The sequence below is a fragment of the Dermacentor albipictus genome, chromosome 1 (genome assembly GCF_038994185.2).
Source record: "Dermacentor albipictus isolate Rhodes 1998 colony chromosome 1, USDA_Dalb.pri_finalv2, whole genome shotgun sequence".
In the NCBI taxonomy this organism is placed as follows: Eukaryota; Metazoa; Arthropoda; class Arachnida; order Ixodida; family Ixodidae; genus Dermacentor; species Dermacentor albipictus.
In genome coordinates this window covers 294,424,520-294,452,228 of record NC_091821.1, presented here as the reverse complement: position 1 = coordinate 294,452,228, position 27,709 = coordinate 294,424,520, and the positions used below count along the sequence as shown (strand labels likewise).

The window sequence follows — 27,709 nt, the reverse complement described above, 5'->3', positions numbered from 1 at the left end:
ATATGTACAACTTTACTTTCTATGGAAAAAAATGACGGCAACGGGACAATGCACCTGCGGCAGATGACAATGATTTCATAATTTGTTCAATGTGATATGTCCAGTTCATATCTTCTGACAGCGTCACGCCCAATACTTTGTATTTGGTTACCATCTCAATGGGCGCGCCATTCAACAATAATTCTTCATTTAAATAAGACTGCCTGCCTCTTGCCTTGAACAATATGGCCTTTGATTTGGAGCTATTAATTGTTAGAGCGTTATCACGAGACCAACTCGACAATTTAGAAAGGATGCTGCGAGATCTTTGTAACAAAGCATCAAGATCATTGTCAGAGACAAACAGGCTGGTATCGTCAGCGTATAGCACAATGGATGTGTCACTTACTATTTCAGCAATATCGTTTACATAGATATTAAACAAAATCGGCCCTAAAACACAAAATCGGGCCTAAAACGCTCCTTGGTCAATGAGGTTAATGGTGCATGTTTCAGGATGCCATACACCTTAATTCTTTGATTGTCCTTTCAATGTGAACACATTCAGATGCTATTTTGCGTGTTCTATTTTTTCAGGAGTAAATGGAATGTTGCCTCCAGCTGAGAAAGGAGGCATGATCATGACAACTCCTTTGCTGGCAAGGTGTGTTCGTATACCAGGAAAGCCTTTACCTGCCAAAATCATGTCACCTTCAACAACGTTTAGGAAACCAGACACCAATGTGATGTGAGTGTCAGAACAGCGTCTACAGTATGACTTTGATATGAAGACAACCATCCCATTAGGTCTAATACCTACTAAAAATTTCAGTGTGTAACACCCTTTGTAAGAAGAAAAAAGCATGTGCTGCCGCCTGACCTCGGTAGGTGTCTGTCTTGATCTCGGTTCAGTCAATTATCGATGTGCATTCAGGGTAATTCTTTCTGAAACAAGCTGGCTGCGCCATCTTTATGTTGGCAATGGGTGACTTATAAATTCAGTCTCTCGTAACTACAGCCAAAGTATTCAAAACAGAAAAAAATGCACGATTAGCAGTGCTCTTATGTGTACCAAACATAACGGATATAGCACTGAATGACACAGCAGGCTTCATTTTCATCAGAAACGTAAGCAACTTATTCTCACGTGTCACTTCTGTGGTTCTGTCCCTAACTGCCGGAAGAAGGCTGAGTAACAAAGCAAATACATTTTCATCCACACCACACAAACTACGCATTGCACCAGAGCTGCCTACAATATTATTGTAGCCACCAGAAAACATGTCCTCGAGGAAGGCCCAACTGTAATTGTCCGCAGAAGCTGCTCCACACAAGCTGCTCCTCAGTTTGTGTGGTTGCTTCTAGTATTAGCGGCGAGAATTAGGAGTGGCGCCCTCTCGCGAGTGACGTCACGGCCAGGACGCCGCTCGCTCCGGCTCGCTCGGCTCCCGCACGCGCTCTTTACCTTCGTGTATGCTTGGGGTATGGGTGGCTCGAGCCGTACGTATTGAAGGATATGTCGGCTTCTTTCAGCTGTCATGCCACAGTTTCCTCTTCAAAAGCGCGTGAGTCGAGAAACTTTGCGGCTTGGCTATTGCAAGCTATGTAGCGTTAAAGGGGTCTACTGGTTTTGCAATGCACATATGCACCGTGTCTCTCCGTAAATTTTGCGTAAAAAGAATGTCTGCAAATTCAACATGCGAAGTTGTGTATGATGCCTCGCTAAACATTTACCATTACCTTAGTATTTAGCTACGAGACATTGCATTTTACATGGAAGAAAAATCTAGGTAATTGGCGTCAGCATGTTATCCGATGTTAGAAAGACACTGCCCAGCGAAGCTGTCATAATGATTCTTATTACTCTGGTGGGTTGTTCTATTCAAATATGGCCATTCATTAATGCTTACAAAATAGGCGCGCATTTCTTATGAAAAATTTTGCTGCTACTTTCATCCTCCTCTGAAACAGGCCTCCAAAAAACGAATCGCTCATTGCTGCTAACACGACGGCGCGTCAAGTAGAATTTGCATAGTTAATTCAAACACCATAGCAGCAATCACCTGAGGGAAAAGTTTCGTTGTTAAGATCGAGAGCTAATCAATTGAAAGTGATGAAATGTTTCATAGTGGCCCTCAGTAGCCTTTATCGACAATACGGCACACCCCTGATCAGGTAACGGTAGCAATGGACTGTCGGTATGGCGAGGCACGCTATGTTCGCGAAACCCATCAGTGCACTACAACTTCGACTTGAAACCATAAAGCATTTTTTTTACAGCGCCAACTGGAATAGCTATAGTATTCTCGAGCTACTACAGCGCAGCTTAGATTGCTTAGAAAAGGAAAATTCAAGCACCTTAACCATGTCTCGATCCAGCGTTCTTTAATTATACAAATGGATAACTATTCGCTTCGTCGGTACATAAAAGAGAACCTTGCCCAACTGCAGGCTAAATAAGGTTTGCTCCAATCCAATCGCAAACATTCGTAAAGAAAGCACCACAAGCCTTGCATGTATACTTTCACTTGATTTCTGACCCTCCACCGGGGAATTTCGATATCTTCAATATGTCCCATACTACTAATGACTGACGCTTCGACTTCTTTCTGGCTGCAGCCATGCGGTCCAACAGGCATACTTCACTAAACTAAAACAAGTGGGCCACTTCACTAAAACAAGTGGGCCGAGCAGCCTGTGCCAGTTCGCCAAATAGATTCGTCATGTATATTCCTTAAGCAACAAGCACCAGTAAATTTCTCAAGTGAGTTGAACGTGTATCGCGGGAAAGGAAATATACATTGGTACATTCCTATTTGTATTCTGTAAATAGCTGTAAGCCTTCATTAACTTTACTTCAAATTTCCGCCGCGCGAAGTAAACACGGGAAGAACCACCTAATGTTGACAAGCATGCAGGTAAAGAAGTGGTGCTTGTAGAATCTAAACTCCAGTATTAGTTAAGTCCCCGTGTTGCTGCCGAGCGTTTCTGTGAAGAAATGCAAAAATTCGATATTATACCATGAACTACTCGTCGTGAGCAAACCTGTTTTAGCGGAATAAAATCAACGTAACTGTTGTAGAAGTCCTATATAGCCAGCGTTTGGGACATACTTGTTGCACCGCAGCAGGTATGGTATCATAACTGGATTCCTGTATGCTATGTTTTTGCGATTGTCCATCCGCGCATGAAAAACCCGCAATGGGCTCTTTTGCGCTCCTTCGGCTGGCACTGCAGCGTTGCCTTTGAGAGCTGCATTGTTGTCTGAAAAATTAGCTCTTTGAATAAATGTTCGCAAAGGAAGACGTCGTAAAAATATAATTGAGACGACCCCCATAAGTATACAAGCAGAGAGAACGAGGGCGAACAAACGAAAACACCGCAGAAAGCGCCCGGACAACGCCCGAACTGTAGCAGACGACAGGCGCGAGTTCTTGCCCTAACGTCACGCGAGTGGCGCTCGCAGCGCCCCTGTAGTTCGTTCTCGGGGCTAATAGGAGTACCTGCAGAAATGACGTCTTCGATGGGTTCAGGACGAGGACTCAGACACTCTTGGTCATCTGTAAGCAAGCTGCTTTCTTCTGCACCTAAGGGCTGCAGAGAAAATCAAGGTCACAAAACAAAATTCATTTGGCGATGAGTGCTTTCAATGTATAAAAAAACTTAAAGAGCTAACTGCAAAGTATTAAGTAATATATAACAGTAAAAAAAAAAATCTGGGACGTACATATCCAGCTTGTGCGTCCACAATTTGCCCAGACGTCAGAACGTCTTGTGCAGCAGTGTCAGCTGCAAGGCCACAGCTTGGAGTCTCGCTACTTCATGTTGAACGACAACTTTACGCATTACCGTAAAACTGCAACAACCTATCCACTTGTCTTGCTATTTGAGTCTGTCATAATAAACTATATTTCAGCATTTGTGAATGTCTTCCTCCCGAAAATATACATGTTGTCGCGCATTACACTGTGACGTGTTGCTGACATATATCGTAGTAGATTAGCAGTGACGTAGTGAAGGCAGGAATATCCTGAAAACATGCTAAAATTGTCCTGAACATGACCTGTAATATTCTTTTAAGAACGTCCTCAATATGGTGTTTTGGTCGGAGAAATGAATCCGGGTAGGATGAGTTGAGGACGGTTCAGGATGACCTGAGAATGAAGAAACGTCCTGTACTTGATGTCCGCTGCTCTACCGCAGGATGGCTTTGCGTTGTCTGGGTTGTTGCGTCAATCCACTAACCGTGCAGCCTTAGCCGACAAGATAACAAGCAGAGGGTGGGTGGGCGACGCGGCGTGAATGAACGCATCTTCAGGGGCATTCGATCTTCCTATTGGCTTCTGCAAGGAGCTACTTAGAGTATAGTTCAAAGACGTTCGCTTGTAATAAGTCCCAGTCATCGTACACAGTTCCCTGTCGATGTCCTGGTAGCAAAGTCGTTCAAAAATGTACGCAGGTCGGAAGTGATGGCACTGAACTCAACCCGGTTGTAGCTGATTGTGTACTCAAAGCGATTCTGAATGCGATATAGCGAGCGTGAAGTGAAAAATGTCGCGATGGCTAAATCCGGAAATAAGAAGCATTGGTTACACAGTATAAGGTTACAAAGCTCACTTATCAGTCCACTTATCGCATTAGCTCCGTTAAAGAATACATTGTTGCGCCAAAAAAGGAAAATAACGACTTGGGAAGGAAGAGTACGAAACGACAGATTGAGCGCTGAACTTCAACTGATTTTATTCTTACAGCAGGGCAGGGAGAATGAACAAATGCGCATGCGTACATCAGTGTTGCCTAGAGCGATTCCAGTGACGTTTTTAAGAGTTGCAACTTGTTTTCAAACAGAAAAACCGACGTGTCACTAAAACAACTCGTGCCTCTCTCTTTAATGTGATATGCCTCCTAAAGTTCTCTTGCCAACGTATCACCACTCCTGCCAAGTATCTTTATCTCACGCAGCAGTGGCTGGCATCTGCCTTCCAGGCAAACCGTGCAATGAACAGGTAAATGCGCATTACCTTTATTGATTAAAGACAATTCATGCTCCCGGGCCCGGTCATTAACACATCTCCCCGTTGGTCCAACGTAAGATTTCCCACATTTTAGCGGTATTTCGTATACAACGCCCATCACAGATTTGACCTACTGTCTGGTGTGCCTTTTCTGGCATCCTGACTTTTTGTCAACGCGGCTTATGCGCGGACACAGTCCAGCCAACTTGCGTGGTGCCGAGAAAACAACTGGCACACCAAACCTAGTAGCGACTTTGTTCAAGTTGTGGGAAAGCTTGTGGACGTATGGCACCACTGCGGGTTTGCCTCGTTTTTTGTCGGGCCTAGGCGTATGCCTTTTCCCCTTCGCCTTCTGTAGCAATGTTTTAGACACCGCTCCAACGACCGAGCTCGGGTAGCCGGCTGTGTGTAGCCTCGCCAATTGCTTATCAAAGCTAGTCTGCATCGCGTGGGGGCACGACTTCATGAGAGCAGATTCAAGGCAAAGAGTGGCTATTCCTCTTTTAACTGACTTTGAGTGTGCCGAATCATACGGTAGCAAAAACGAGGCAAACGTTGCCATACGGTGCCATACGGTGCCAAACGGTGCCATACGTCCGCCAGCTTTCCAACAACTTGAAGAAAGTCGCTACTAGGTTTGGTGTGCCAGTTGTTTTCTCGGCACCACGCAAGTTGGCTGGACTGTGTCCGCGCAGAAGCCGCGTTGACAAAAAGTCAGGATGCCAGAAAAAGCACACCAGACAGTACGTCAAATGTGTGACGGTTGTTGTATACGAAATGCCGCTAAAATGTGGGAAATCCTACGTTGGACAAATGGGGAGATGTGTTAATGACCGGGCCCGGGAGAATAATAATAATAATAATAATAATAATAATAATAATAATAATAATAATAATAATAATAATAATAATAATCAGCCTGGTTACGCCCACTGCAGGGCAAAGGCCTCTCCCACACTTCTCCAACTACCCCGGTCATGTACTAAATGTGGCCCATGTCGTTCCTGCAAACTTCTTAATCTCATCCGCCCACCTAACTTTCTGCCGCCCTCTGCTACGCTTCCCTTCCCTTGGAATCCATTCCGTAACTCTTAATGACCATCGGTTATCTTCCCTCCTCATTACGTGTCCTGCCCACGCCCATTTCTTTTCTTGATTCCAACTAAGATATCATTAACTCGCGTTTGTTCCCTCACCCAATCTGCCCTTTTCTTATCCCTTAACGTTACACCTGTCATTCTTCTTTCCATAGCTCGTTGCGTCGTCCTCAATTTAAGTAGAACCCTTTTCGTAAGCCTCCAGGTTACTGCCCCGTACGTGAGTACTGGTAAGACACAGCTGTTATAAACTTTTCTCTTGAGGGATAATGGCAATCTGCTGTTCATGATCTGAGAATGCCTGCCAAATGCACCCCAGCCCATTCTTATTCTTCTGATTATTTCAGTCTCATGATCCGGATCCGCAGTCACTACCTGTCCTAAGTAGATCTATTCCCTTACCACTTCCAGTGTCTCACTACCTATCGTAAGCATGAATATCGTAAGCATGAAGCACTACCCGGGAGCATGAATTGTCTGTAATCAATAAAAGTAATGCGCATTTACCTGCGCATTGCACGGTTTGCCTGGAAGGCAGATGCCAGCCACTGCTGCGTGAGATAAAGATACTTGGCAGGAGTGGTGATAGGTTAGCAAGAGAACTTTTGGAGGCATATCACATCAAAGAGAGAGGCACGAGTTGTATTAGTGACACGTCTGTTTTTCGGTTTGAAAACGAGTTGGAAATGTTGAAAACGTCACTGGAATCGCTCTAGGCAACACTGATGTACGCATGCGCATTTGTTCATTCTCCCTGCCCTGCTGTAAGAATAAAATCAGTTGAAGTTCAGCGCTCAATCTGTCGTTTCGTACTCTTCCTTCCCAAGTCTTTATTTTCCTTTTTTGGCGCAACAATGTATTCTTTAGATCCCAACCAACTCGCCCAGCAACAAGTTCTACTCAGCTCTGTTAACGTCAGCACCACTTCATCTTACAAGTACCTGGGTCTTATTTTGATGTCATCACTCTCTTGGATAACACATATCGAAACAATACGTCGCAAAGCTGCGCGCTCTCTCGGGTATCTACAAAGAAATTTAAAAAAGGCATCCCCAGAAGTAAAGAAGTTGGCGTACGTGACATTTGCCCGTATAAAACTCGAATTTGCTTCCGGTTTCTGGCATCCGTCTCAAGATTACCTAGCCGCATCATTGGAATCCATTCAAAACCGAGCCACGCAGTTCATCACTTCACATTATTCACGCTACACAAGTGTCAATTCCTTGGAGCAAACAATAGGTCTGCCAACACTGAAGTTAGGCCGCATCATATCACGTCTTTGTTCACTGTCCTCCTTTTTACAATCTACGCTCAAGGCACCACCTTCCCCATTGCAAACTTCCTCTCGCATAAGTCAAAGCTCTCCCATAGCACATTTACCCGGCCGCTCATCTGCCATGACCACTTCCTTCTTTCCTGATGCAATCGTTTATTGGAATACGCTCCCTGACAACTTCGTCACCTGTACTGACCGCGAAAAATTTCGTGTATACCTAACAAATCACTTTGAATAACTTTCTGTTCCAATTGAATTCATGAACACATCGTAAACCACTCGGAATAGTCTACCCTTGTCAACCCTACCACCTAGTTTTCTTGCTTCGCGAATGTATGTTGCTTCTTTAAATTCGTAATTTTTCTTTGATTGTTTAAAGCCCTATAAAATCAGCACTATTTATTTTTTTTTGTTTTGTACGTAAACACTCTTACAGGTGTTTATATTGCCCCCCCCCCCCCTTGTGTAATGGTTTTGGGCCTTCAATGTGATAATAAATGAAATAAAATGAAAGTTAAAACGAGGTTAAGAACGGATGACATGCTGCTGGAACAAGTGCTGACAGTCTGATATACACAGAAAACTATAAGACTTAGATTACTCAGAATCAGTGACTAACATCATAAACTTTAAGCAAACGGCGACTGGAAGCATACGCCGAGCTTAAGCTAGAAAAAGGCTTTTGTTATAAGGCACCAAGCCACTTCTACATTTGTGTCAACTGGAATTAACAAACATTTAAGCAGCACACCGTCTTCGCTGCGCTGCTTGCTTTGCGAAATATGTTATACCTTTTAGTGCCACGAAAAGTTCATTTCCGTATATATCTTCAGTCAAGTTACTGCTAACATGAGATTATCGGCATCGCTGTAATTTATTAGTGAACATCAATCTCTATTGAGCCGAAGGCTACGTGCGTTTGTAGATAATACAACCAGGTTATGTTCTTTACTGTAGGAATATTTTCCCTTTAGCGTCCTCGTTTTTTCGCTAAGTGCGCTTGATGTAGCGGTAGGACTTCCAAATACGGTATTTCGCAAACGTGGTCAGAACATTTGCAATAATCGCACCTTTAACCCTTAGGAATAAGGAACTTGGTACCGAAATTTGTATAAGCGATTCAAGGTTTTGGGAAAACACTTTCTCTCGCGTGGCACATTGCTTTAGCGCAAGTGCCTCGCTCACGGCGATATCGCCATCCCTTAGCCTAAAGCGCGTGGACAGAAACGATTGTTTTGTTATGTGCGCCGATATTTCTGCGAAAACTAATTGCGTCCATGAGGCAGCAAATAAATTTATTGTGTGCATGTGCTATGTCCTTGTCACTGTTTAAACATGTTGTTCGTAGCCGCGATGCCTTTTCCCGGTGCGGTTGCAGACATGATTAAGCTATAATAAAATATCTTGCCGGGAGCGAGCCTGAGCGTCCGGTGAAAAGTGATTGTATTCCAATATGCATCGCTACTATATCCTGCTGGCAGCGTTCAAGAGTTTTCTTTCGGCGATGTCATCTGCTGCGGTTGTTGAAGTGAAACTTGACTCTCCGGAGTTGCAATCAGTATGACGTGAAATATGCAGAGAAATTGTTTCACAAGGCCGAATGTTGATCCCGCTGACGTCAACTTGACGGCGGACGAGGATCACGCGGCAAGCCTCTCCGCAGGCAAGAGAGAGCGCGACGCAGGTGCGCGTAGGGGGCGCCACCGCAGAGCAGCGGCGGCGGCGGCAGCAGGCGACGTGGCGGCATGACGGCGGCGGGCGACCAAGAAGGCATGGTCAGCGACGCTGACGAAGGTGAGGGCTGCTTTTGGCTGCGTCTCGCCGCTGTGGCTTCTGGGCGTGATAAATGTGTCTACTTCGTGGCCGACCGTCCCCGGCGGGAAGGGGAGATAAGTTTCAAGACGGTAAACGACAAGCTGGATAGGAGATGAGTGTTTGGCTGAAATTAGTGCTTTTTATGTGCCAGATCACAGCTGGCGCCGAGAATGTACTCACAAAGGAGCACTCGAATGAAGCGCCTAATTGCGTCGTCGGGTCCTGTCGACAGGCAGTGCGGGGGAAAGCGACGGGTTGTAGCCATCGCTCCTCTACCGGCGGCGAAAAGAATGTATGCTGTCACTAGAGGCGCCGGGCTCTTAAGTTTCTGAAACTGCAATCTGTAAATATATGCTCAGGCCGGGGCTGGTAATTGAGTGCATGATCGGAGAAAGGATGACAACTGACGGGTGTGCGCCATGAAAGTGGGATTGCACAAACCGTTCGGGCCGCCACGGTTCACATTGATGGCGCATCGCAAGGAAAGGGATTGTGGTGTTGCTTTATACAAGTGGCCTTCCATGGACGTGCTTCAGCGGTGACATGGTGTGGAGATTCATGGGGAGCTCCTTCTTGTTTGTGGCATAGTTGTGTGTGTATTTCGAGTGAGTTTTGCGTACCTTCTCGGGAATGGCTGCAAATGCTGCGCCCGCCAAATAAACTGGGCCTATTCCAGAGGCCGCAAGGGTTGCGGTTTGTAACGCCAGCCGATCCCCGAGGCAATCAAAGGCTTTTTCTCCAGCGGAGATGCCTCGCTGAGGATGGCGCGGAGAGGGAAATCAGCTGTGACGTTAGCGTGTTTGGAAAGAAAGCATGAAGGTTTATTCTTCACAAATGGTGTTCGTATAGGTCAATGTGTATTCCTGGCTGCAGTCTTATTTACAACAATGACTCGAATATTACTGTTATGGAAGTTTTCCTGACGGCCTTGTTCATTATAAAAAAATCGTTGGCATGACTATCTCGCTTCAAACACAGTGCAAGATATAGCCCGAACTGGTGGGACTCTATCGAGACCAGATAAAATGCCATTGTTGCGCGGCGCCTGCAGCGATCACGACGTCCGAGATAGCGCGCTTCAAAGGCCGCCATCCTCGTTCGACCTTCTCCGGTCGCAGAGAGACGAGTTTCGCTGAGCTGCTCGTCACTTGCCCTTGCAGCTCTGAAATAAAAAAGCGATATTTCAGCTCTGTAAACTGCACCTGATAAGAGAAGAATATTATATAGACCACCGCCAGAGTGACCACGAAATTGTAAGCAGAACGCCCTCCTCGTAGCGACCTCACGCGAGCTTATGTATTATCACATCTGTCCGCTTTAGATGCTTCACCAGGTGCAGTTTACACAACTTGGAAGTCTGTAGCGCAAAGTTATGGATTTGCTAACTTAATGCTTCTATTTTTCAAGCTTACCAAACGTCGGCAATTAAGAAATGTTTGTCCCAAATAAAAATTTTGCTTGCTGTAATTTCTATACCTGAACTTTGTCTCTTAAATTCAACAAATGTCATTCAGATCAGTTCAGTGGTTGTGCTATTAAAGCATTTCTGATGTTTACGTGTAATTGCATGGGGGTTGGGTTCGGCCGAGCTAAAACCATGCAGCCGCAATGTTTTGAAATCTATGCAAGAAGAGCATGCCTGCTACAGGCGTATAAGTACCGTACAGAAAACAGCTTCAAAAGCCAGGATGTATCCCATAGAGCAGCACGGAAAGAGCCTTTGATCGAAGAGTCATGTGGCGACAGGGGCCTTGCAGCCGTGAAACCCGCCCGCTATCCTCGCGTAAAAGTAGAACGTTAGAGCGTGTCGTCAAACAACCTCTTAACATTGGTTACCAAATGGTGCAGTGATTGTCAAATGACACTGACTATTAATAAATATATGCCCTTATCCATAACCAGCAAGAAACACAGAGCGGTATTCCTGTGGACTATTTGTAACAACTTGGTTAAAGAGTACAATACCTTTGTTTGGGTAACAAACATGTACAAACCTACAAAAAAGAAAAGCAAACAGGTTACTCAGCACGTGGCAACAGAATAACTAGGTAAAGTACTATAATTGTATCTTCAGTCAGTAGCACACATTACAAGATACAGCTTGATACACCGGTGTTTATTAAGAGACTGGCGAATACACAAGAAAAGCAACAGAAATGCAGCTGGTTTTTACAGCCGCAATAGCCTGACAAGTGACGTCATCTTGCATGCTTTAATAGCAATGACACAAACATTCCGTCTCCTGTACAGTGTGTCGTTTGTTGTATAGCCGGGAGCGGTTTGGGGCTTACGAGTGCTGTGCCGCAGCAGCGGTTCAGCACTCGGTGCAGGCACAGTGCCCGACTGGGGAAGGCCGGGGGATCTGGTTTGGTCCGACGTGCGTAGTCCGATATCAGCGGGTGGAGTGAAATGAAGTTCTCTGCTCGGATCATACCCGCCTGGGAAGGTAGGGTGGTCAGGCGTTTCCATCAGCTGAAACGCTCGGAGGTCGTCAGCGTGAACGTCCTCCCTTGTACAAACCAAGTACGTGCCCAATGCGTTGGCGGGCTTGGTGCGAATCCATGAATACGTTGTTTAGCGCAAAACGACAGACACAAGAAAGACGACAGGACAAGCGCCTTGTCCTGTCGTCTTTCTTGTGTCTGTCGTTTTGCGCTAAACAAAGTATTCAAGTACGTGCCGGTGCTCACCGGCATGCAGATTGTCCCTACTATCCATTGTTCATCAAAAGGCTTCTTACCAAGGCGCGCGCACCTTCTTCGAATTTCTTCAAATTTCTTCAACTTCTTCGAACTTCTTCAAAGCAGTCGGCAAACCTAACCCACATCCGTGGGTTCGGTTTGCCGACTGCTTTGCGATCCAATCTGGTTCTCATTCTTTGCTCAGAGTCAGGGTGGAGCAGGCTCAGTCGCGTTGGAAGCGTCCGCTACAGGAACCGCTGCGCCGATATTTCATCTGTGGTCCCGGTTGCAGTGTTACTGTACTTAAACAAGAACTGATGAATGCGGTGCTGCATGGATATTGTCTCCGCTTTCCGGTGCTTGCCGAGTGTCTGCTTAAACAGGTCGTTTTTTACCGTCTGCACACAGCGCTCCGCACTGCCATTCGAAGCAGGATGGCAAGGAGCAGATTTCTTGTGCCGAACACTATTGGCGGCGAGGAGTTACGGAGTCGCCATCTATCGGAAGTGCCTCACTGGCGTAGTATGAGGGATCACGCGCCGCGCTCCTCATTGGTTTTGTTGTCAGCGCTCACTGAAAATCCAACGCACGAGCTCTCCCGGACATTTCTGTAAGTACTTTAGAAACGAGAGAAGTGTTTTATTGTATAATAATCTTGGGCAAGCTGAAAGCACACAATCGTTTACAGACGTTATCTCTTTACCGAATACGTACAGTGAACGCCACTGCGCGCGGTCGCCGCGATGGAGTCTCCCGAACCGGCTTATTGCGTGAAAGGTAGGTGAACGCTGAGAGCAAACTATGTGAAATATGTTCTGATAGCGTTTGTATAACTAAATGGAGCGTAATAGAACGAAGCCTCAATGCAGCGATCGCGCAGATTCGCAGCGACCGACTGTGCGTCTGCATGCGTGTGCGCGCACTGTTTCGCTTTCGCGGCGTGCGCGTTTTTGCACCGTGCCATGAGCTTTAGGCCGCAGAATATGAGCATTTGATAGTATACAAGCAACCATTGTTGCGTGGGCGCTATCAGAGCTGTTCAAAAATAATTTCATTGTAGAGACTTCGACGCCTACGGGGACTGTGATGTGCCGTCGCCATGATTCAATCTTCTTTTTTTTTTCTAAATTCTTGGACGTTTCATTATTATTTCTTGAGTTACGTCGCACAGTATGTTTATCGGTGTTCTCAGCGTGCGATTTCCCGCTGCTTCTTTTTTGTAATCCAGTGCATTAATTCATAACACAAACATGACCATATGCCATGCTTTTTTTAAGTGTGCTTCTTAGCGCTCCCTTTCCACTCCAGTGAACTTGCCAGTATCTATAACATCGAAAACTTCATAGACCAAACCGTCATGACATTAGTCTGGCAGCGGACTCGGGCGAGCGTCTCAGTGCGCGTTTGCCGAACATCGCAAACCCGGCGCCGCAGCAGAAATCTTCCTCGCGACTGTGCTTGCTGCATACCCGAGTTGTAGCCGATGGCTGTTTGCCGGTTTTATGTTTCGCGAGTCAAGCTTCACGCAGCTTCTTGTCCTGCGGCTACGTGTGAATAAGGCTGACACCGGGCTCTGTTGCGTACGTCCGGCATTGCGGCACCGAGCAGTAACCTACCTTGTTGCGCGCCTTCAAAGGCAGCCACTACCTATTGTAGTGCTTGCAAGCGTTGTAAAGGAGACACTCGAAGCGGGAAAATCTCGCCAATAAATGAGGACCGCAGCGTACGAGGGAATTTAAACTGTCGTTTTCAGCTCGCTTCGGCGCTCCCGAAGCAGCCGACGCGGCCGCTATGTACACGTGATCCCTAATAGCACGTCACGCCGACGGTGGCGCCAGCTTTTCTAGTGGTGGAGCTCGAGGCCAATTCCTGCTCAATAAGGTACCAAAATGTACAGAAGAGAACTGCGGGCCTTTGTCAGTCAATACCTCTTCTGGGGCCGTATTCTGAAACGTTCGCCTTCCGCGAAAGCCTACATTCAATAAGCCAAGCGACCCGTGACGTCAGCGTGCACTACCAACGCGCGCCCTCGAACGCTTCATATCGCATGAGAGATCGCGCCCGGCGAGTGCAGAGCGACTCGGGTGTGTGGTTTTCGAGTGTAGTGGCCGCAGTACGGGTTCTGCGCACTGACTATGTTTGCTTACGGCCTCTTTAGGTCAAATAAATTGAATAAGGAGGTGTGAAATGTTTTATTTTATGTGAATCAACAAAAGTCGCCGCGAAACAACGTGTGTAAAACGCCACCAAAAAGGCTACTATAAACTACCACCTACCTTATCTCTACTACACTCCACCACCAACCGAACGCCAAGAGACCATGGAGTTTCTCACTACATTACCTAGAGGGAAATCTGCCGCTGCTGCGCTGTGGTATGCATGGGAATGCCGGTATATTGTGGATTCGGATTGGCATCGTTCTCGTAGAGACAGGACACCTTGAAGAAGCGCTTGCCAAGTACCGTTCCGTCTGTCACAATGATTCATCTTCTACTAGAACAGCACGTGAAAAGCTGTTTTAGCTTTATTATTACGCGAAAACATGTTTTGTTTAACTATGAGAACTTGTTGTTGTGTGTACGACTACATGTTACGTAAAAAAATGGCTGTGGCTTAGCTAAGGTTAAGCCCAGGATGCGAAGCATACTAGCCTTTATTTTAGTTGTTGAACTACTGTTTAGCCTGGTGAGCTGCTGTTGCTTGGCTATATTTGGTTCGGCTAGACGAAGAAACAACTCATACGTTACTCTGCTTCGCCTTCAAGAGTGGAACGCGACAGCGTTCCCGTCGACCCGCCAAGGGGTGTAAGACAATGGGCTACGGCGCAGCGACTACGCGCCCCGCATTGGACGCGGTGAGCGTCGAGCAACGCAGCGTTCGGCGCGGCAACGAAATGTGCGCCTGAGCAAGCGACGCACGCCTAAGCCTTAGAAACAGCTCGTTTCTAAGGCAACACCGCATTCACTAGAGGCGCTTTTGTACCGCTTTGAAGCACCGTACTCGCGGCTCAGTCGAAGCGTCTCCGTCTCACACTCCGGAGACCCTGGTTCGATTCCCACCCAGCCCATCTTGCAAGAGTTGAGCCAAAGCCACCCAGAAACAGTCTCTGTAGCACGCCGCAACCTTCGCTTCTCATTCCAACGAGCAGCTCTGTCTCCAGAAGGCATCTCACCTCGTGAGTGTCTAGCAGAGGCAAGCGCACGCGACGCCGCGAGCGACGGCGCGAGTTGGAGCCCCGTTTCTCCTCTGTCGTGACGTCACGGTGTCACGTGGTATTGAAGGCGACACCGCCGCGCCTGAGGAGCTGGGTTGAGCTCTCGTAATATGCTTCGCATAAAAGTATCAGCGGGCCGCTAAAGTTGGAGGACAGACGACAAGGTTCGCGCTCGCTTTGCAACAGTTGGTCGTCTGTTCTTGCTTTTCTTCGCTTGGTCATGCATCGTGGGTGAGTGAAGATGTAATATGCGTGAATGGAAACATTTCATGAAGATTTTACTTTGAGAACGCGTTATTTGCGTAGCCATATCCACGTTTTAGACGAAGCTTCTTACAACACCAGCCAACACGAGCCTCGCAGACACATATACCGTCATTCCCATCATGGCACGGTGCCCCCTTAAGAAACTCCCATAGACGGTGGCGCCAGATTACCCTCTAGGTGTTATAGTGAGAAACTCTATGCAAGAGACACCAAAAGACATGTTCATTTATTCAATACATGTAGAGAGCACCCATCGGCACCATGACGTTAAAATGACGTAGGCCGGAACTACTAGATGGCGCTGTTTAATTTCCGGTTTTGCTAAAATCTCCAATCAGCGCGCGCCGTTGGCGGAGGCGTGGCCAGGGCGATACTTTCGCGGTGGCGAACGTTTCAGAATACGTCCCCTGGTGATCCGTACGTGGCAAACACAGCAAGCAGTCCTTTCACAGTCTTTTCACTTGTCGAGTTCATTACGAACACTTCCACCCACTTAGCATGCGCGTCCACAAACACAAGAAACCATTGTTGATCACGGTATGCATAATGAAGGTTCCCACCTGTGCGTGTGCCAGTCACAGGATAACAAGGGAACTCTCGATGCCGCGTTTTGCAACAATTGACATGTCGCACACTTTTCACCGCTTCTTCTTTGTCTGGAGTTAATGTCGGCCACCACACATGGCTTCTCGAAACTATTTTCATTTCGGTCATTCCCAGATGGCCCTCGTGCAACATTGGCAAAACTTTTGCACGCAGTGACACTGACACTGCTACGCGGTTTCCTCGTGCTACACAATCTTGGTCGACAGACAGTTCGTGGCGGCAAAGCAAATACAGTGTGAGCAGATCATCCGTGATCCTCAAAGGCGAATCAGTTTGTGTAAACAGTATAAAAGCACTATTAAGAAAACTTTGTCCTTGCGTATTTTCAGTTTGGTTTTCTTGGAAGAGAGAAGTACTTAATCAAGCACGGAAGAAAGGCAAGCAATCAGATTCTTTAGCTTGGGTTGGTAATGGCATGCAGGCGCGACAGTGCGTCAGCATTTGCATTCTGGCTATACTTCCGATAAACCCACCTGTAGTTGTAGGCTGCCAGCAACGATGCCCACCTCTGAGCACGGGCCGCTGACATTGCGGCCCGAACAATTACGTGTGAAATTTCCTCATTCCAAAAATAACGGCGAGTGCCTTTTTTTCGATGTGGGCGTAATCTTGCTCTGCGTTGGTAAGCGTTTTCGACGCGATATCAACTGGCTTTTCAATGGATCCTATTTTGTGAAACAGAACGGCCACTGCGCCGCAAGCCGATCCGTCACATACTAGCCCTATCTGCGTTCCAGGATCATAGCACATTAGTACGAAGTCCTGCGTAAGTCAACTTTGTGTTTTATGAAAAGTCATTTGTGCTTGGAGATGTCCATCTCGAGTTGTTATTGAGTAGCTCATAACGTGGTTTCAGTTCTGCCGACAGGTTTGGAACAAACTTCCCACACAAATTTCTTAGCCCGATGCATGATAGGAGTCCCCATTTGTCTTCGGCGCTTGCTGCTTCGATGATTGCCTGTGCTTTCTCATTTGAAGGGCGTATTCATCATCATCAGCCTGGTTACGCCCACTGCAGGGCAAAGGCCTCTCCCATACTTCTCCAATAACCCCGGTCATGTACTAATTGTGGCCATGTCATCCTTGCAAACTTCTTAATCTCATCCGCCCACCTAACTTTCTGCCGCCCCCTGCTACGCGTCCCTTCCCTTGGAATCCAGTCCGTAACCTTTAATGACCATCGGTTATCTTCCCTCCTCCTTACATCTCCTGCCCATGCCCATTTCATTTCCTTGATTTCAACTAAGATGTCATTAACTCGCGTTTGTTCCCTCACCCAATCTGCTCTTTTCTTTTCCCTTAACGTTACACCCATCATTCTTCTTTCCATAGCTCGTTGCGTCGTCCTCAATTTCAGCAGAACCCTTTTCGTAAGCCTCCAGGTTTCTGCCCCATATGTGAGTACTGGGAACACATAGCTGTTATAGACTTTCCTTTTGAGGGATAGTGGCAACCTGCTGTTCATGATTTGAGAATGCCTGCCAAACGCACCCCAAGCCATTCTTATTCTTCTTGTTATTTCAGTCTCATGATCCGGATCCGTGGTCACTACCTGCCCTAAGTAGATGTATTGCCTTACCACTTCCAGTGCCTCGCTACCTATCGTAAACTGCTGTTCTCTTCCGAGACTGTTAAACATTACTTTAGTTATCTGCAGATTAATTTTCAGACCCACCCTTCTGCTTTGCCTCTCCAGGTCAGTGAGCATGCATTGCAATTGGTCTCCTGAGTTACTAAGCAAGGCAATATCATCAGCGAATCGCAAGTTGCTAAGGTATTCTCCATCAACTTTTATCCCCAATTCTTCCCACTCCAGGTCTCTGAATACCTCCTGTAAACATGCTGTGAATAGCATTGGAGAGATCGTATCTCCCTGTCTGACGCCTTTCTTTATTGGGATTTTGTTGCTTTCTTTGTGGAGGACTACGGTAGCTGTGGAGCCACTATAGATATCTTCCATTATTTTTACATATGGCTCATCTACACCCTGATTCCGTAATGCCTCCATGACTGCTGAGGTTTCGACTGAATCAAACGCTTTCTCGTAGTCAATGAAAGCTATATATAAGGGTTGGTTATATTACGCACATTTCTCTATCGCCTGATTGATAGTGTAAATATGGTCTATTGTTGAGTAGCCTTTACGGAATCCTGCCTGGTACTTTGGTTGACAGAAATCTAAGGTGTTCCTGATTCTATTTGCTATTACCTTAGTAAATACTTTGTAGGCAACAGACAGTAAGCTGATCGGTCTATAATTTTTCAAATCTTTGGGCGTATTTGAAGGGGGTATTCACTTGCTATCAACCAAGTGACCCAGGTAAGTGACTGATGTCTGAAAGAACTCGCATTTTTCTTCGTTCAATTGAAGTCCTCTTTTTTTTAAACCTAGTAAGAACCACTTCCACTTTCTGATAGCACTCCTACAACGTTTTCGCAGCTATCAGAACATCATCAATATAGCAGGACACTCCCTGCAAGGCACTCAGCACATTATCCATTACTGCCTGAAAAATGGACGGGGCACTTGTTATTCTGTGACAATGACGCGTGTATTCAAACAAGCTGACATGCGTCTTCACCGCGACGAGCGCCTGTAAGATGCAGCACCATGAAGTACTGGTACCCATGTGATGTTGCAAATATGTCCTCCATTGCAGCAGCGGGTAATGGTTTGTTCTGAAACACGGATTTAGTCACTTTATAATCTCTGCGTATTCTTACTTTTCTGCCGGCTTCAGGAATGACTACTAAAGGAGTTGCCCCCTCACTCCGTTGGACTAACTAGCACTGCTGTTGAACCAACTTCTGCAATTCTTTCAAAAAAGGAAGCGCCAACGGCAACGGCACACAAAGAAGGAATAAAAGACAGGACAAGGCGCCTTGTCCTGTCCTTTGTTCCTTCTTTGTGTGCCGTTACCGTTGGCGCTGCATTTTTTGAAAGCTATGCGCCAACTAGCCCCACAACGTGTTTTGTTGTCTGTGATTCGTTTACTACTGCCTCGCGTAGCGCGAAGGCCACAGGTCAGCGCTTTCAGAAGACAGGTGTACTTGTGTAGTTCAGCAGAAGGTTCACCGGAATGCTATTTATTAATCCTAACAAGGGCTCAATTACTTCCGAGTATTTTACTATTAGGGCTGCTACCTTCTCCACACTGATGCTGCACGCGCTCATCCCGTCTAATTTCAAAGCTTCCAGCCAATCGCGACCCAACAATAGTCTCGCACATTTGTGAATTACGCACAACGATAAGAGAAAGAGTAACTGTTTGGTCATTACGCTCGATAGGGACATCGAACTTCCCTACAATCTTTAACGGAACGCACCCGTAAGTTTTCAATTTTAGTATACAACTGTATAGGCAGTGAGAAGGAAACTTGGCATAGGACAAACCAAGATGTATGCATTGAAAGATAAGTAGGGTAATATCATCAGCAATATCTAAGGTATCATAAAAGCAGCGGAAGAATTCTGTACTGACCTGTACAGTACCCAGATGACTCAGGAGTACTCTTCGGAACAATAATGAACAGTATACAGAAACTCCTCCTATAACTGGAGATGTGGTCAGAAGGGCCTTTCAAGGCATGAAACGGGGAAAAGTGGCCACGCTGTCCACCGTTTGTCGCGACGCACTCAGCCCGGCTGGGTCCCTGCCGCGCGTTGCCGCCGCGAGAACCGGGCGGTGGGTATGCCGTCGACGCTCCGAGACCCTTCATACCCCATGTCCAATCGATCACTCCTGCTGCAACACCACTTGTACTACAGCCGGATCACATGCCTTCCAGCGCCCTCGGGACACCAAAACAAATCCAGTGCACGGCTGCGCTTAACCTGCCTCCGCCCTGGACCGCGCATGCCCTTGTGATACCGGCCTCATTTAATCGGGAGACATCTTCACCCTCTCCGCACCCCTGCCATATAAAGGCGCTCGGAACCAGCGCGGCCTTTCATGGGTTTGGCAGCACCACAGCCATGGCGGCAAACGCTAACCTTCGACGCTTATTTGTCACGCAGGTAAACTATCACTATTCCTTATTCGCGTCTCGATGTACTCGCTATGCTGCTTTATTGGTGCTGCCAAATCCAAGTTGTTGTTTTGCTATTCTTTTCGACTGTTTTCATGTTCTTCGGCAACTACTAATTTTATCCGGTGACATTGAGCTTAACCCCGGACCTACCACCCGCGGCAATGAAGAACCTAGTGATATATTGGAAGCACTTATCGAAATCCGTACTGGCCAAACTTCATTATTAAACGATATGAAGTCGATCAAGCAGAAGTTGTCCCAGAACGACAAATCTTTTGATGAGATAAAAAAACGACTAACTAAGATCGAAGAAGACTGCTCAGCACTTATCGCGGTAAGAAAAGAGGTCGACGAGCTCAGGACGCTCGCCGAACAGAGCGCAAATAAGATTGCGTCTATTCAGGTTAAACTTAATGACTCGGAAGATAGAGCGCGAAGATCAAATCTAGTATTTTTTGGCTTAAAGGACACTGAAAGTGAAACATGGGCTGCGTCCGAAGCCCTAGTGATTCAACACTGCAGTACACAACTAAACACCACCGTTGAACATTTAGACATAGAAAGAGCACACAGATTAGGTCGCTTTAACAGTAACAGAAATAGGCCTATAATTGTCAAATTCGCGCATTTTAAAGTAAAAGAACGCGTGTTGTCATGCGCTAAAAAACTAAAAGGAACTGAATATCGGATCTCAGAAGACTACTCTTCTAACACGCTAACTGCTAGAAGACACCTAGTTCACTTTGCCAAAGCACAAAACAGACCCTTCAAACTACGCCACGACAAACTACTAATGGGAAATACAACTTACACATACGACCATAGTTTCGATAAGGTAGTCGCTCGATCACCGGGTTCCTAGCATCCGACTGTCGCAACAACCGTCCCAATAACCATCCCTACAACTCCCTTTCATTTCTTTACACCAATATTCGCAGTATTCTTCCCAAACTTGATGCCCTCCAAAGCCTGCTCAGTACAACGACATCGAACATAGTCCTTCTTACTGAAACTTGGCTTAATCCGTCCATTAACAATTCAGAAATTCTTTCACATTTTCCCAATTTTTCTATATTTCGACGCGACAGATCTCACAAAAGGGGCGGAGGCGTACTGATATGCGCACACGAAAGTCTTCAGTGTGCTGAAATACCAGTAACAACGCCCTTAGAAACTGTCTTTGTGATAAGCAACGCTTCCCGCCCAGCCGTTATTATCGGTACATGCTATCGTCCACCCGACGCAAACAGCTCTTTCGTAGCTGACTTCCATGAGGTACTTCACTCCGTAACAGCGCTTTATCCCCAATCACCCATCATGCTGTTCGGCGATTTCAACTTCCCTGCCATCAATTGGTCCAATATAGCTGAAACAACGTCAAAAAACAATGTCGAAAGTGATTTTCTTAACACGTGTCTTACGTTTGGCTTAACACAAATCGTCAGTAACCCCACGCGGCACAATGATAAGTCTTCTAACATATTAGGCCTTATCTTCACTTCTCACTCTGATAATGTTTCACCACTGACGCACTTACCCGGCCTTAGCGATCATTCAGTGCTACATACCTCATTCCAAAGTGACATCCCTGCCTTCACTAAAACTAGAAAAACTATTACGCTTTACGACAAAGGTAACTATACTGATATGAATATTAAACTAGTGGAATTTGCCAGCTCGTTCTTTACCGGTTTCTTAGAACGTTCTGTTGAAATTAACTGGCTTCTTTTCAAAAATAAAATGCATGAGCTGATAAAAACTTACATACCTACTATCACTGTAACTGAAAAGCACTCATCACCCTGGTTCAATACGACACTAAAGCGTCTCAACAATAAAAAGAAAAGGCTTTACCGCGCTGCCAGACATTCCAACTCTGAGTGCGCATGGCAGAAATACTACACCGCTGAAAAAACGTACCTAACCCTTGCTAGTCAAGCAAAACGCTCCTTTTCTTCGACTACCCTACCAAACATCCTGCGAAATAATTCCAAAAAATTCTGGAATATTATAAATCCAAAGCGTTCGCAACCACTTGCTCTGTGCGACGAGAAAAATAGGCCTATTCCTGATCACGAAATCGCCGAAGCGCTTAATCATGCATTCTCTTCCGTGTTTACGAATGAGCCTAAAGGTGAACTTCCTGAATTCCCATTTTTCAGTTACGATACAATGCCCGCAATCACCTTCAGTTCTGATGGAATCAGGAAATGCATTGATTCCTTAAAGCTGTCGTCTTCACCTGGCATCGATGGTATTAATTCTAAAGTCCTAAAAAATACTAAATATGTTACAAGCGAGATATTATGTCACATTTTCCAGCAATCTTTATCATCAGGAGTGGTGCCGGATGACTGGAAAGTGGGTAAGGTTATCCCAGTCCCAAAGAAAGGTCCTTCATCATCATGTAGTAGCTACCGCCCAATTTCTCTAACTAGCGTTTGTTCTAAATTAATGGAACATGTGCTTTACTCCCACGTTGCTACATTCCTAACATCTGTCAGTTTCTTCCACCCTAACCAGTATGGCTTCCGTAAAGGTTTATCTTGTGATAGCCAATTAGCTCTCTTTATAAATGACATAAGCTCTAACCTTGATCAAAATATCCCAGTTGATGCCCTCTTTTTAGATTTCGAAAAGGCCTTTGACAAAGTTCCGCATCAACGACTCCTCTTAAAACTTTCTCGCTTGCACCTTAATCCCCTTGTCTTGAACTGGATCCGAAATTTCTTAACTAACAGACAACAGTTTGTGTATGCTAACAACCACTCCTCCTCTAAGAGCCCTGTTCTCTCCGGTGTACCCCAGGGCACAGTTCTCGGGCCCCTCCTATTCCTTATATATATTAATGATTTACCGGCTAATCTTTCATCTAACATTCGCCTTTTTGCTGACGATTGTGTCATTTATCGCCCAATCCTAGCTGATACCGACAACCACGCATTGCAAGATGATCTCGACAAAGTTACCTCTTGGTGCAGCATGTGGCTAATGTCACTGAACACTACAAAGACTTTACTACTACCTTTTCATCGACGGAAACTTCACCATACTCCTAAGTACGTTCTTTGCAACTCGGAAATCTCATCAGTGGAATCATGCAAGTACCTTGGCCTCACTCTCTCAAATAACCTTTCTTGGTCCTCTCATTTTACGATCACCAACGAAGCCAATCGCACACTTGGTTACTTCCGCCGCAACTTGCGCTTCGTACCACCATCCTTAAAGATACTAACTTATCTAACTTTTGTCAGACCTAAGTTAGAATACGCATGCTCTATTTGGGACCCACACCAAACCACCCTTTCTAACACTCTAGAAGCAGTTCAGAATCGTGCAGCTCGCTTTATTTATTCTGATTATTCTTACCATACTAGTGTCTCTCAGCTAAAATTAAAAGCAGGAATTTCCAATCTAGATATAAGGCGTCATGTCTTCAGACTGTGTCTTTATCACAAATTTTATCATTCTGCTCCTAGTCCTTCAGCCATCATTCCAGCACACCGTCAGTCCTGCCGATTATGTCATGAAAAATCTGTGTATCCTCCGCCTGCCCGGACCACTGCGCACCTACATTCTTTCTTTGTGAAGACTGCCCGGGACTGGAATGACCTTCCCGCCGACGCCGTGCACCACTCCAATCCACATCATTTCAAGGCTGCCATTGAGTCCATATTACACTGAAGTGGTTACCCATCCCTCATGTAATACCCCACGTTGGGGCCTTTGAGGTAATAATAAATAAATAATAAATAAATAAACTGGAGATGTGGTCAGAAGGGCCTTTCAAGGCATGAAACGGGGAAAAGTGGCTGGAGAGGATGGAATAACAGTCAATTTAATCAAAGATGGAGGAGAAATAATGATAGGAAAACTGGTGGCTCTCTATACGTAGTGTCTATCGACTGCAAGGGTCCCAAAAAACTGGAAGAATGCAAACATTATACTAATCGACAAAAAGGGAGACGTTAAGGAATTGAAAAATTGCGTGCCATTAGCTTACTCCCAGTATTATATAAAATATTTACCAAAATAATCCCCAATAGAATAAGGGCAACACTGGACTTTAGTCAACCAAGGGAACAGGCTGGCTTCAGGAAGGGATACTCATCGGTGGATCACATCCACGTCATTAATCAGGTTATTGAGAAATCCGCAGAGCATAATAAGCCTCTCTATATGGCGTTCATAGATTACGAGCAGGCATTTGATTCAGTACATATACGAACAGTCACAGCGGCATTACGTAATCAAGGAGTACAGAACGTTTACGTAAATACCTTGGAAAATATCTACAGAGGTTCCACAGCTACCTTTATTCTACACAAGAAAAGCAGGAAGATTCCTACGACGAAAGGGGTCAGACAGGGAGACACAATCTCTCCCATGCTATTCACTGCGTGCTTAGAAGAAGTATTCAAGCTATTAAACTGGGAAGGCTTAGGAGTAAAGATCGACGGCGAATATCTCAGGAACCTTTGGTTTGCCGATGACATTGTTCTATTCAGCAACAATGCAGAAGAGTTACAATAAATGATTGGGGGCCTTAACAGAGAGAGTGTAAGAGTGGGGTCGGATATTAATATGCAGAAGACAAAGATTATGATGAACAACTGGGCAAGGGAACAAGAGTTCTCGATCGCAAGTCAATCTGTAGAGACTGTGAAGGAGTACGTTTATCTAGGTCAACTAATCACAGGGAACCTTGACCATGAGAAGGAAATTCACAGAATAAAAAATGGGTTGGATCGCATACGGCAGACATCGTGAGCTCCTGACTGGGTGCTTACCGTGATCATTGAAAAGGAAAGTATACAATCAATGCATTTTACTGGTGCTGCCATATGGGGCAGAGACTTGGAGACTAACAAAGAAGCTTGAGAACAAGTTAAGGACCGCGCAAAGAGCGATGGAACGAAGAATGCTAGGCATAGCTTTAAGAGACGGAAAGAGAGCGATTTGGATCACAGAGAAAACGGTATAGACGATATTCTAATAGACATTAAGAGAAAAAAAAATGGTGCTGGGCAGGTCATGTAATGCGCAGATTAGATAACCGTTGGACCACTAGAGTGACAGAATGGGTACCAAGAGAAGGGAAGCGCAGTAGAGGAAGGCAGAAGACTAGGCAGTGCGACGAAATTGGGAAATTTGCTGGTGGTAGTGGGAATGGGTTGGTGCAGGACAGCGGTAATTGGAGATCGCAGGAAGAGGCCTTTACCCTGCAGTGGACATAAAATAGGCTGCAGCTGCTGCGGATGATGATACTACTGCTTAGAGTTAAGGCTGGCCAGTACTTCTGATAAAACTTTTCAGGAGCAACGGAAAAAGACGCACCTGTATCAATTTGAATTGCGACATTTCTACCGGCCACACGAGCATTCACAGTGTAGCTACGGTAATTATTGTCATAAGAAAATACAATATGCAGTACAAGGCAGTCCTCACCCTTCATCACCGTTTCTTGGTCTGCACTCTCATCCACGGCTCTCACGGATCGCCGCCGTGCTTGGTAGACCCCTGCCAAGTGTCCCAGCCACTTGTAGATGCGGCAGCTTTACTTCTGGAACGGGCAGGTTGGTTCAGCGTGGGTGGATTCGCATCGGGGACAAGCTCGAGCTTCGCTTCGATGCTGTGCTGGTTTCGCCAGTGCTGCCGCTTTTCGTCGTGCTCCAGGTCCGGGCTTCCATCTCATTGTGCCTCGTCGCAGCCTGGTAAACTGGGGAAAGTGCCTTGGCTTCTGGCATGGAGAATGGCCTTCCACCCCGGTGACTGTCGCCAACATCAAGTGGTTCACGACACCGTTGAATACCTAGGCGTCCTGCTGCATTATTAGAAAAATAACGATGAGTATTGGCAAGACAAAACAGGAGAAACAAAGATAAAACGAACAAGTGGAAAGGTGGACATCTTTCAATGTTTGCAAGGGCTACAGTTTGCAATCTACTTTTTGTCGCTAAACTCAAGTATGTAATGCAGGTATTTCATTGTTGAAGGGTAAATATACGGCAGTTGCACCGAGCCTTCGCAGTTGTGGTCTGACGTGGGATATCTCACACCGTACTCTTGGGACAAAGGAACGACAACACAGTAGTGCAAACAGTCACAAGGGCATTTATTGCACCTTTCATACATCCATGCCTGCTAGCCGAGTTGCTATCCACAAAACATGCCGATGGGCGCGCGACAAATCTAGAAGTCCGACTTACCGCGAGCGAATATGTTCGCCCCATGCTGGATCCCAACGCCTGGTCGTTCGCGTGTATAGTCACGCGAGTCGTGGCGCGTTCGAAGGCGGCCACGCGAGACGGTCTCGCCGAAGCATCGGTCGGCGCGTCCGACCCGCCCGCTTCCCGAACCCAAAGAGAGCAAGCGCCTTCCTTTCGGCGCCCAAGTAACCTCGCGGCGCGCAACACTAGCGCCATCTCTCGCACTGCGCCTGTACCACTCGGACCGCCGCGTGTGCGGCGAAGCCGCACTACAGGAGACGCGCTATGCGGGAAAAACATCAGGGGAGGGGCGAGGGTCGCGCATCCCCACACAGTATATGTGTGGGCTTCGAATTGGGAACGATGCAGTTGAACGAATTTGTTCAGGCGAGTTAAAGACGGAGGTTTGGGAATGGCGCACCTTTTTATACGACAGGTCATAAACCGGTTTTTATTTTTCCGCGATCCTTTTTTGCGCACGGCGTGCCAAGTGAGGCTAAGGAGCGCGTTACCTGGCTGTGTAGTCTGTACAGAGAATATAAGGTGGTCCTGTTTGTGGATTTCTTAAAGAAGTTATTTTAAGTGTACGGTTCTTGTCCGTTAGTTTTTCAAATGAGTACCTTTTTTCACTGAAACGCAAAACTCTGTAGAAAGATGTATGCGATGTAGTTCTCCCTTTGCCAATGTACAGGGTCATATACAGTGGATTCCAGGGGCAAGACGTGCTTAAGCGGGGGAAAAGAATGCAAATAACGCCAGGGACCAAGTCTTTCTTTTTTAAGCTTCACACGGGTACGTTGACTGTCAAAATCTTTTTAGAAGATCGCGATTTTTTCTTACTCTGGGGCTCGCATTGCTTGATCTGTAAGAAACCAGAAACTATAGATCACGTATTTCTAGATTGTTGGGTGGGTGTCCTGAGATGTACTTCAGAGGACTATAAAAAACACTTTACTTTAGATCCACAGGGTATTAGATATTTATATATAGAAAATGATGATGGACTGCCGTTTCACTTTATTATGCTAGTTGGCCTTCACTGTCTATGGCGCGCCCGTATGGCGGGGTATCACTGCGATCCTGATGCTCGGCCTGCACGAATGCTTTTTCGAGAATGCATGTAGATATTTGTAGAAATTCAGAAAGCACAGGATTGTGTGGCTGCGTGGCTTTCAAGGGTGGAAACCTTGACCGCGCTCAAATAATTATAAAATAGTCAGCCCTGTAAGGCTGACACCTGGTGCTGAAAACTTACTAATTGATCTTGTTTTCTCAAATGTCATTTGTTGTTTGATATAGTAGTACAAAACAGGCAAAAAAAGCAGAATGTTCACTTTCCTCTGTTTGTTGGAAGTGGGTTGCAATTTTTTGTTTGTGTGCGGGCTAGTTCGGTGATTCTGGCAAAATTGTAGACACGTCAGCGTGCTTTACTTTAGAAGCTCAGCTTGAGCAACTGAGTCCCTCAGGCCACCTACAAAACGATCCCGCGATGCTTCATCCAGCAATTAACCAAATTCA

At 46.1% G+C, this 27,709-nt stretch overlaps 1 protein-coding gene and 1 long non-coding RNA gene across 3 annotated transcripts in view; one reads left to right on the top strand and one right to left on the bottom strand.

Annotated features, from left to right (window-relative positions):
* The first annotated feature begins 9,046 nt into the window (after positions 1-9,046).
* The window catches only part of LOC135921904 (peptide transporter family 1-like), a 785,940-nt gene continuing 767,277 nt past the window's right edge, over positions 9,047-27,709 (top strand). Inside the window, exon 1 of one of the 2 annotated variants that reach the window (XM_070531433.1) lies at positions 9,047-9,161. In XM_070531433.1, the coding sequence (XP_070387534.1) occupies positions 9,113-9,161 (49 nt within the window). In that variant the 5' untranslated portion in view covers positions 9,047-9,112. The remainder of the gene's footprint in view (positions 9,162-27,709) is intronic. The other variant, XM_070531432.1, reaches the window with a different exon arrangement.
* Positions 9,980-26,332, bottom strand: LOC135921913 (uncharacterized). Its single transcript, XR_010570675.2, has 3 exons — positions 26,192-26,332; positions 25,431-25,806; positions 9,980-10,344 (listed from the first exon to the last, which is right to left on the bottom strand). It is a non-coding gene; the product is annotated as an uncharacterized lncRNA (long non-coding RNA).